The sequence below is a fragment of the Asparagus officinalis genome, chromosome 2 (genome assembly GCF_001876935.1).
Source record: "Asparagus officinalis chromosome 2, Aspof.V1, whole genome shotgun sequence".
NCBI lineage: Eukaryota > Viridiplantae > Streptophyta > Magnoliopsida > Asparagales > Asparagaceae > Asparagus > Asparagus officinalis.
In genome coordinates, this window is record NC_033795.1 from 81449058 (window position 1) to 81460138 (window position 11081).

At 41.4% G+C, this 11081-nt stretch overlaps 2 protein-coding genes across 3 annotated transcripts in view; one reads left to right on the forward strand and one right to left on the reverse strand.

Annotated features, from left to right (window-relative positions):
* Nucleotides 262-9222, forward strand: LOC109831814 (stress-related protein-like). 2 transcript variants are annotated; one of them, XM_020399258.1, is made up of 4 exons: nucleotides 262-422; nucleotides 1151-1396; nucleotides 8594-8774; nucleotides 8808-9222. In XM_020399258.1, the coding sequence occupies exons 1-4, from the start codon at nucleotides 390-392 to the stop codon at nucleotides 9047-9049; spliced, it is 702 nt and encodes a 233-aa protein (XP_020254847.1). In that variant the 5' UTR covers nucleotides 262-389; the 3' UTR covers nucleotides 9050-9222. The 2 variants fall into 2 exon arrangements, with proteins under 2 accessions (XP_020254847.1, XP_020254846.1); XM_020399257.1 differs by having other exon boundaries at nucleotides 263-422; nucleotides 8594-9222.
* Nucleotides 9809-11081, reverse strand: part of LOC109831411 (translocase of chloroplast 159, chloroplastic-like) — a 3452-nt gene continuing 2179 nt past the window's right edge. Inside the window, exon 3 of the mRNA XM_020398735.1 lies at nucleotides 9809-11019. Coding sequence (XP_020254324.1) covers nucleotides 9809-11019 — 1211 coding nt within the window. The remainder of the gene's footprint in view (nucleotides 11020-11081) is intronic.

The following is an 11081-nucleotide window of genomic DNA, read 5'->3' on the forward strand; positions in this document are numbered from 1 at the left end:
CTTTCTTACAAAAACGCCTCTAAAACTTATGCAAACAAACAGCCCCGTACACAAATGCAAAGCAGGAAAAACTGACATCTGCTGGACACGCGGCAAAATTCTAACGCACAAGCTTACGTCATACATTCAAGATTCGGTGGTCTCTCGCCTTCGCCTCGAAGTTGTCGGAGCTCAGCCGATTCGTTCAATCCCGACCGTACGATCGAGATCCGATCCGACGGTGGGGAAGCGATCGAGGCCTATAAAAAGGGGTGGTCGTCATCGAACTCATTAAAAGCTGCCAATATTCGAATTCGAGGGCCTTCCAGTTTTCTCTCTTGCTTCCATTTTATAGATTTTGGTTTTGATTTCGATCTCGAAAAGGGTTTGGATTTGGAACTCATCAATCGATGGCGGAATCTGAGGTGGAGTCTGATCAGATCGTAAGTTTTTCTCTTCCCCCGGCTTAATTTGAGAAAAAATTTTTTAGAAAATTTTTTATGAGGATTTGGGATTCTGATATTTTAAATTCTGTTATTAATGTAATAATTGTTTACATATTTCTTGCATGCAAGTTATTTTCATAAATATTGGAGCTTTTAATCGAATTTTTGTTTTTGAATTAAACAAACTGATAGGAATACTCTTATAAATCGGAGCTCTTTACGATAAATCTGTTTTTTTTTAATGAATTTTATGTATTCTGATTTCTTCAATAAAATTTAGGTATTTCTTCTGAATTTGGTTAAGGGTTATTTAAAAATTCAGAAAACACGTAAACGATCTGCTTTCTCTTTATAAAGTTTAGATCTTTTCTTACAGATTTGCTCTACTGATTTTTTTTTTCTGATACCCTAAGATTTCGTTTATACATTAAAAAGATCATACCATCTTATCCTTTTCAATATAAAGTTTAGAAAAATAAGTTTTAATATTTGTATATTGGAATTGATTCCTTGAATCACTGAAATTTGAAACTAGTCTCTCAAATCATGATCCTTTGAATATTTTGAAATTAGTTGGGGCACATGATAGCGATTTCAGTGGTTTGAGGGGCTATTTTCAAATATGATAGATTTAGTGGACTTGTACCGAATTTCTCATCCGAGCTAAGTTTGTTTGTTTTTTTTTGTTTTTTGTTTTTTGTTTTTTTTTTTTTTTTTGATTTTAGAGCGTGGAGACGGATCAAACGAAGATGACCGAGGAGGAGAGACTCCAATACCTGGAATTTGTTCACTTGGCAACAATCCAGGCTCTAATGTACGTCTCGAGGCTGTATGGTTTTGCCAGGGAGAACTCCGGGCCGTTGAAGCCCGGTGTCAAGACGGTGGAGGGCACCGTCAAGGCCGTTGTGGGCCCCGTTTATGAAAAGTTCAGCAGCGTTCCTCTCGACGTCCTCAAGTTTGTTGACCGCAAGGTCTGTTCTCTTTCTCATCTTTTACCGGCGCACATTAGCAATAGTAGAGACCCAAATATAACTACTGATATACCAATTATAGCAGTATAGACCCAAACATAGCAACCTAGACGTTAGTACCATAGCAGCTCGGAGCAGAAATAGGGTGTTGATCTCTCATCAGCGGCGATCCTTTTTGCTGCTTATCTTTCGCCTCCAGGTTACGCGCACGTTAGCGGATGCCGCATGTCTGCTTTTGACATATAGTCACTTGCGGAGAAGCTACTGGTAGGTAAATTTATTTGAGCCCCACCGAGTTTTTTCTCAATTGGCTATGTAACAAATGGTACATGGAGAGAATTATCTGTGTTACAAGTATGCACATAGATGAACAAATCAAACATCAGCCACCAACTACCTGGAACAGAGTAGAGGATAGAGAGTACTAAGGTCCATGCTGGTCATGATTATAGGGCGGTGATGTCACATAATGGTACATGGAGAGAATTATCTGTGTTACAAGTATGCACATAGATGAACAAATCAAACATCAGCCACCAACTGCCTGGAACAGAGTAGAGGATAGAGAGTATTAAGGTCCATGCTGGTCATGATTATAGGGCGGTGATGTCACATAATTGTACGTGATTATATCTAACATCCCTTGTTAAACTCATGGTGGGTTAAAAACCGAGAGTTTGGATACAAAATAGTGAAACTGATGAATAATTTTTCTTGGTAACCATATCCGCTACTTGATCCTTAGAAGGAATTTACAAAAGCATAATGTTTCTAGAAGTATGCTCCTGTTGAATAATATGACAATTCATCTTAATGGGCTCATGTCGAATCATATGGCAATTTATCTCAATATGTCTGGTATGCTTATGGAACACTGGATTTGTGAAAATGGAGATGATACTCTGATTATCACAATGTAGAGTGACGGGAGAAGTAACAAAGACGCTAAGATTTGGCAAAAGAGTACGTAGCCATTTTACTCAACCATAGTATTTGGCTGGCAAAAAATTATAATGTATGGTGAGAGCCCACACAGTATAATTCTTGGCCTTGTGAGTTGCACATCAAGAGGTGGACAGGTGAAAATCCCTATCTTATCCATGAGGCGACTAAAATAAAATAAAAATGGTTTTTTGGTTTGGAGCTCAAGAGTCCAAGCAAAGATACCTTAACTGATGTATATGACCAAGGAAGTAAAGGTCAAAGCTCTCAATAAATGATCAAGAGCTCTTGGGTGCCCTCAATAAATGAGCTTTTGATTGTTTCCTTTTCTCAATTAGCGACTATGAGTTTTTGAATGAGATAAGGGAACACAAACTATTCCTTGGTTTCGCTATTTGTATCCAAACTCTCGATTTTCGATCCACTGTGAGTTTGATGTGGGGTGTTAGATATAATTATATACAGTTGTGTCGCACTATCATCCTATAATCATGACTAATATTATCTTTAATATTCTCTCCATGCTCTACTCAGTTGTGGGTTATCGGTGAGCTGACGTTTAGGGTTGTCTTGGTGACAATGCGGAGGCGAGGATGGAGGTGGTGGTGACGTGGGTCTTTTAGGGGAGGCAAGTGTTGATATGTATCCTAACAACTGGTATCAGAGCCTGACTTAGAGTATATATATCTGTTTATCATATGTTCTGTGGCTGCCACTAAAAGTGGATCCTCCACATCAGAAAATAAATTAGATTATTATTTATTCTTTGAAGGCATTGGGCACTATTCACGAGTACGATACTATTTACCAGTACGGTACTATTTACAAGTACTGTTACTATTCACAAATACGATTCAGGAAAGACAATCTTTCGTCATGGGATCTACAGTTGAAGGCAGCAAGCTTCAAATTAGAAATTTCGACGATCAAACTTTTAGGTATTGGAGGATACAAATAGAAGACTATTTGTACCAGAAGGATTTTTTCTACCCCTCCAAGGAGAGGCGAGGAAACCTGAGAAATAGACGATAATAAATAGAAGGTGCTCAATCGTAAAGCATTTGCCACCATCAGACTCAACCTTCACCAGCATGTGACTTACAACGTCTCGCATGCGACCACCACCAAGGAGTTAATGGAGGCCTTGGAGGCACTGTATGAGAAGTCGTTTGCTATAAATAAAGTGTACCTGATGAAGAAGCTGTTCAATCTAAAGATGCAGCAAGAAGCTCGTGTGGCGGATTTCTTGAACGAATTTCAGGCTGTGGTGCAACAGCTTGCTGCAGTAGATCTCAAGTTCGCCAATAAGATCCAAGCTCTTCTGCTACTTTCTTGTTTACCAGATTCATGGGAGAATATGGTGATGGTAGTGAGCAATGCCAATGACAATGATAAGATGAAGCTCGACACAGTAATTGGGGCAATTCTGGATGAAGAATCTCGCCGTAAAGTCTCATGAGCTGAGGCCTCTAGCGGTGGGAGTGCTCTGCATGTCGAGGTACGAGGGCGTGCGCAGAAGAAGGGTAAGGGTAGGGATGACGAGACCAATCGAAATCTAGAGGGAAGTCTAAAGGGCCGAACCCGAATGGTTACGGTGAAAGGAAGTGCTTCAGATGCGAAAATAAGTCATTTTGCACGGGACTGCAGAGTTTTTGTTTCAGCATCAGCAGGGGATGATCGGGCTAACGGTGCAGCCAATCTCATGCACGAGACGGATTCAGATACGTTTCTCCTATCCCTAGAAAATAAAAGCGATGCGTGGGTCATCGACTCTGGTGCATCTTTTCATGCAACCTCACAACAAAAGCTGCTTTTATCGTTCGTGAAGAATGACTTAGGGACAGTCTACTTGGCGACGATCAACCTTGCAAGGTTTCTGGAAAGGGAAAATGTACCCTCAAGATGGAAGGCGGGACCACCTTGACACTGAACGACAATCGACATGTACCGAATCTCAGACAAAATCTTATATCAGTCGGGCAACTGACTGACTTCGGTTACAGAGTATTTTTCGAACAGAGAAACTGGAAGGTGTCCAAGGGTGCCCTGGTGGTGGCACACGACAAATGCGAGGGGTCTCTTTACATCGCTAATGGGAAGATTAATCACTTACTTGCCGTAGGACAAGCATCATCATCATCATCCGTCCATTGCATGACTTGACATCAACGACTTGGCCACATGAACGAGAAGGGGATGAAAATTATGACCGCGGGAGAGGCTTTCGGGTCTGAACAAGATCGATCTGACTTTCTGTGAGGACTGCATCCTAAGCAAACAAAAAAAGATGAGCTTCAACAAGATCGGACCTACTCTAAAAATGTAAATATTAGAGTTGGTGCACATCGACGTGTGGGGACCTGCGCAAGTCCCATCTGTTGGAAATTCTTTTTTGTCACTTTTATTGATGATGCTACTAGAAATTTGTGGGTGTTCTTTTTGAAGCACAAGTCAGATGTTTTTATCATCTTCAATAAATGGTTTGTCTGTGTGGAGAACGAAACATGCAATAAGCTGAAGTGCCTAAAGTCTGATAATGAAGACGAGTATTGCAGTCAGGGGTTCGAGAACTTCTGCTCGTTCCATGGGATTAGGAGACCGAAGATCGTCCCAACCACACCTCAACACAACGGAGTGGCGAAGCGCATGAATCGCACTATCTTGGAGCACGCCAGAAGTATGAGGATCCACTCCGGATTGCCCAAGAGTTTTTGGACCGAAGCTGTCAATATTGCTGCATACTTAATCAATCGCGAGTCATCTGTGGCTCTTAATTATGTGATACCTAAGGAGGCTTGACCGGAAAAAAGCTGAAGCTAGAGTACTTATGAGTATTTGGTTGTGACGCCTATGTCATGATCAATTCTGCAGATCGGTCAAAGCTTGATTCAAAGTCAAAGAAGCTTTCTTTCATCTGCTATGAAGGAGATGAGTATGGGTACCATTTGTGGGATCACGATGCGCGCAAGGTTGTGCGCAGTCGTGACGTCGTGTTCCATGATAATGCAGTGTACAAGACCAAAGAGGTGAGTGGGAGTCAGCTATCTCTCCCTTTTTTTCCAGATATTGTTGACAGTGAGGACGGCGATGAGATACCAATTAGCATAAAAGACGGAGATCAAGAGAACGTGTTAGATGCACAACAGCAGGATTCAGCAGAGTTACCGATCGTAATTCGCAAAGATTCAAGAAATCCGAAGGTACCAGAGAGGTACCTTTTCATCATGAATTATCTTCTCCTGACTGACAACGGTGAGCCAGAGAGCTATGAGGAGGTATAGCAGACTGACAAAGCTCGAGGCAAGTGGGAGTCTATCATAGAGGAAGAAATAAAATCATTGATGAAGAATGGAACTTGGGAGCTCGTAAAGCTTCCAAGAGGGCAAAAGATTCTTCACAATCGGTGGATTTATCGGGTCAAGGATGAAGCCGATGGACGGAGACGTTACAAGGCGAGGCTTGTAGTGAAGGACTATGAGCAGAAAATAAAGATAGACTATTCTGACGTTTTCACTCCCGTCGTCAAGTTGACAACAATCCAGACTATGCTGAGCATTGTGACAGTTCGAAATCTCCATCTAGAGCAGATGAATGTGAAGACGATATTCTTTCATGGAGATTTGAAGGAAGAGATCTATATGCATTAAGTAGTGGGCTAAGAGGAACGAGGTAGGGAGGGCCTCGTGTCGCCTGTGCAAGAGCTTGTATGACCTGAAGCAAGCTCCGCGACAGTGGTACATAAAGTTCTACAACTTTATGAAGGAGAACGGTTTTCTCAAATGCGACATAGACCATTGCTGCTTTATCAAGAGATATGGCGAATCCTATGTGATACTTATGTTGATGACATGCTGATTTCCGGACCCGACTTGGCCCGCATTGAAGAACTCAAGGGGTATCTCTCCGAGTGCTTCGAGATGAAGGATCTGGGCTCAGCAAATCAGATTCTTGGGATGAGGATCATCAAAGACAGATCAGCACAGAGGCTGAGGTTGTCTTAGAAGGCCTATATTGAGAAGATTCTTGAAAAATTCGGCATAGAGAAAGCTAAACCAGTGGGCTCACCGTTTGCAAGCCATTTCAAGCTATCAAAGATCCAAGCACCAGAGACTGCTGAAGAGTATGAGTTCATGGCCAACATACCATACGCATCTGTCGTCGGGAGTTTGATGTATGCGATGGTGTGCACGAGGTCAGATATTACACAAGGAGTGGGAGTTGTGAGCCGCTTCATGAGCAATCCAGAGAAACAACACTGGGGTGCGGTCAAGTGTCTTCTACGCTACTTGAGAAGCTCCTTCGATCGTTGTCTTGAGTATGACGGGGCAGATTTGCAGCTAGAGGGTTTTTGTGATGCAGACTATGCCGAGGACAGAGACTCGAGAAGGGGTACGAACGGCTACATCTTCATATTGGGTGGTGGAGCGATAAGTTGGAGATCCAAATTACATGATACTGTGGTTTTGTCGATAACCAAAGCCGAGTACGTATCTGCAGCAAAGCAACAAAGGAGTTCCTATGGTTGAAGGCTTTTCTTCTCGAGCTTGGAGTAAGCTTTGAGAAATACGTCATCCTTTGCGACAGTCAGAGTGTCATTCACTTGTCAGAGAACGACGCATTCCATGCTCGGACCAAGCATGTTGACGTGAAGCACCATGCGATACGAAGATGGCAAAGCAGGAACGAGTTCAAGCTTGTGAAGATTGATACGAGGTACAATCCCGTCGATATGCTGACCAAGTCAGTTCCACTCGAGAAGGTGAGGCTGTGTGCAGCCTCATATGGTGTCTGTTGAGAACGTTGAGGGTCGTGCAAGACGTTAAAGATATAAGATATCCGGATGATGCAACCAAGATTGGTGTGAAGATAAGATTGATATTCAATCAAATCTTTAAGTGGGAGATTGTCAGCCCACCCTTTTTGACCACCCTCTTTCGGTGGCCGAAAGTGGCTTAATAAAACAAAAGGTGGGTCCCATAAAGACGGATCCCACTAATAAAATATTATTTGTGGCAGGTCCCGTTAATAATATTTTATTAGTGCATAGTATTTTCCTAACACTATAAATAGGATCTAAATTCTTAAGGAAAAACTTAGATCCCAAAAACAACTTCTCTCATAGAAGAGTAAGAGAGAAAACACAGAGAGATTGTGAGAGTTCTTGGAGTATCTGATCAAGAGAGGGTGTTGTTTCTGGGATAAGTTTTTCTCTTACTCTTCTATGAGAGGAGTTATTTCTGAGATGAATTTTTTCTTAAGAGTTTAAACCCTATTTATAGTGTTTGGGGAACACTATGCACTAATAAAATATTGTTAGCGGGAACTGTCACTAATAATATTTTATTAGTGGGACACATCTTTGTGGGGCCCACATTTTGTTTTATTAGGCTACGTTCGGCCACTGAAAGAGGGGGGTTAAAAAGGGTGGGTTGACAGCAAGGATGGAGTGGCCGGCTAGAGTTGGGTGATATTGATGGATGGCTAGGATTTTAGAGGAGTTGGAAGGAACGGATCTGAAACCATGTAATAAACGATACGTAGAGAGAACTATCTGCCTTACATGTGCATTAAGGCCCATGCTGGTCATGCTTATCGGTGGATGATGTGACATAACTGTGGATGGTTATATCTAATAGGCTGCGTGCTTTTCAAATAGGAGTAGTACTAACTATGATTAACACGTTTATTCTAGGATCTAGCAAGTTCTTGAATTATAGTATTATGAATTTACAATTTAGTTTCATTTTTTCCTAAAATTTTTTTTAAGACCATCCTTAATTGTCAATGAAAATTTTTAGTTAAAGATAAATATGACGCCAATCACTAATATTGCACTAGTTTAGTTAGAAGTAAATCACACATAAAACTTTGATGTATCCTTATTTAGCCTGTGCCATTTTTTTACGTATTTATTAGGAGCTGATATTTGTAGCAGTTGATATTTGTAGGTAATCCACTCTCATGGAAGTGGGTGGCCAAATTTTTATAAATGAGCGAAATATGAATAATTGTATGTGATGCGCGTTTTATAGAATTTGCGCTTAGTTAATTGGGTAAAATGCAACATAAACCCCCTCAACTCATTTACTGGCTTTTAGCACCGTTGAAATGCTTCTTTTAGAAAGAGAGCATCTCGTGTGTTGAAGGGGCTATAATAATGAGTTCGTTGGTTGTTAAGGCGGCCTTTTGGTCTACCACGTTTTCTGCATTTCCTATTTCATGTGTGAATACATGAATACATGATACTTGCTTCAGGTTGGGGACGCCGTGGAAGAGATAGACCGTCATGTACCATCCTTGATAAAGGAGGCATCAACCCAAGCCTACACCGCAGCTCAGAAGGCCCCGGTCCTCGCCCGCTCCCTCTCCAACGAGGTTCAACGCACAGGCGTGGTAGGGACCGCCAAGGAGCTCGCCAGGGCTGCTATCTCCAAAGCCGAACCAACTGCCAAATCCCTCTATGTAAAATGCGAACCTGTGGCGGAGCAATACGCTGTATCAACATGGAGGTCGCTGAACAAGCTCCCGGTGTTCCCTCAGGTGGCAGGGATGGTGATCCCCACGGCAGCCCGCTGGACGGAGAGGTACAACAGGGCAGTTTGCTACTCGGCGGAGAAGGGGTATCCGGTTGCTGGGTATTTGCCTGTGGTGCCGACGGAGAGGATTGCTAAGGTGTTTGGTGGGGAGGAGAAAGGGAAGAGGGTTGAGTGAATGTGAATGTTTGTGTCTGGTTAATGTTCATGTTAAAAGAATTGTTGTGGATCTGTTGCAAACTTTTTAACTGCTGGATTTGGGTGTTGTGAATATAATGTTGTTTGCTGCTGCTTGTATTTTGACCTGTTGTGTGAACCTGACAGATTTATAACAACAAGTTGCCAAGTAAACTAAAACCAGGTTGACAAACCTATCAGGACTCTGGTTTTAATACTAAGTGAAACTGAAGGGAATATTGCAAGTCCATATAGTTTTTCCTAATGCAGCATTGTTGTCACTATTGTTTATATTGACATTGTCCGTATTGTTACTTTGTTCTCAGTTTCGGTATAGTGAATACAATACATTGTGCGCTCTAGGTTGTTGTTCCCTTTGTTATTCTTATGCTGGTTGCTATCGTCGCCGTTTTTAGCTCTCAACTGTGGTCAGTTTTTTATTTGAGATGCAGATAAAAACCCTACAGAGTGCTTCTACCTTGTGGGCTTAAATGTTCATGTTCTGTTTTGGTTCTTTGATACTTAGTGTTGCTTGCGCAATATTTTGTGCCTGCGTGGGTAACTTGTGTGCAATAGTAGGATGTGAACTGGAAGTAAACTGAATTCGGTATGGATTTATGCAGCATGTAGTATGATAATTGTGCGAGTAAATCTGAACAAATGATCGATTTATATCAGCTTGTCTAACTAACTCTCCGTATACAGATCCTATAAAATTACAATACCTAGATCAATATATTCAAATTTACATATACGTAAACTAAGAAGATGAACACTCACCAGGCCATTGTCTCCTGAAAATGTACATATCAATCAAAACGAGACCCATAATCACCATCTCAAGCGGCTCCCAACTACTCGTCCTGACCCTTATCCGCCCTCTCCTCTGATTATTCATCCCAACACGAACAGCCATTTTCGATAGTTTTACTTCTACATTGCCCCCGTATGCCATCTGGTTGTCGATAATCTGTGTGTCGAAGTTTGCGAGCAATGAGCCATTTTTCTTATGCCTGGTTAAGACTGACGATTCTAAATTCATTCTCCAATCCTTCTTGTCCTTCTTGAGTTTGACATAAATTGCACCTGGAATCTTGAGACTGACCCCATCAAAACCATAGTAATGATCATAAACTCGGGTGTCCCAGAGAAAACCAGTATGATGACCTGAGCTTGGTTCCAAAGATCGATGAAGATCTACTGTATCATCAGAGTCAAAGGGAGGAGGGAACGCCAAATCTTGCGAGTTTTCCTCTCCTTTCTTTATTTCTTCTAATCTCTTGATTTGCTTCTTGGATTGTTTCTTCTGTTTCTGCTTGCTATACTGATCTTCTTGTTCCAAAAACTCATCGGAGTAAGCATCTGAATTGTCAACCCCATATATGTCTGAAGTGAGCTTTGTGTGGGGTTTCGACTCATGAAGTGAAGACAAAAAGAAGTTAAAGAACTTGTGCACAGAAGAACCTTGAACCTTATGGAGGGATTTGGCTTCAGATAGAATTTTTGAAGAATAACACGAGAGAAGCAACTTAGTTCTTTGTGCTTCCATATTTCTCCTATAGGATGGGTGATTCTCAACCAAAATCACTGGATTCTTCAACTTAATATCTCCATGTGCATTCCAAATTAACTCTTGAACTATATGAGACCTCTGATCTATAGACGCTTCAAATGATACTCCCTCGGCTGGAGTTGAAGAGGCATGAGTAAGAACGATGATGACTTTAGACCAAATTGATGCGCCAAAAGTACTAGTAATCGATTTCAAAAGGGGTAAATCATTGAAACCTCGTGCATGAGTATCAAACCGATCAATATATAGAACAACATCAGGTAAGCATTTCTTCATATGCTTCTTCATTGACGAAAGAATCTTTCTGTTTGATGCTTGATCCGATAAAGAAGATTTAAGGCCTGGAGTATCCAAAACTTGGATCTTGATTCCATCCACAAGCCCTTCAATCTTTCTCACTGAAGAAGTTTCGGGTTTGAATGGACTTGTATGAGATTTCTCTTCATTAAAAATTCAATTT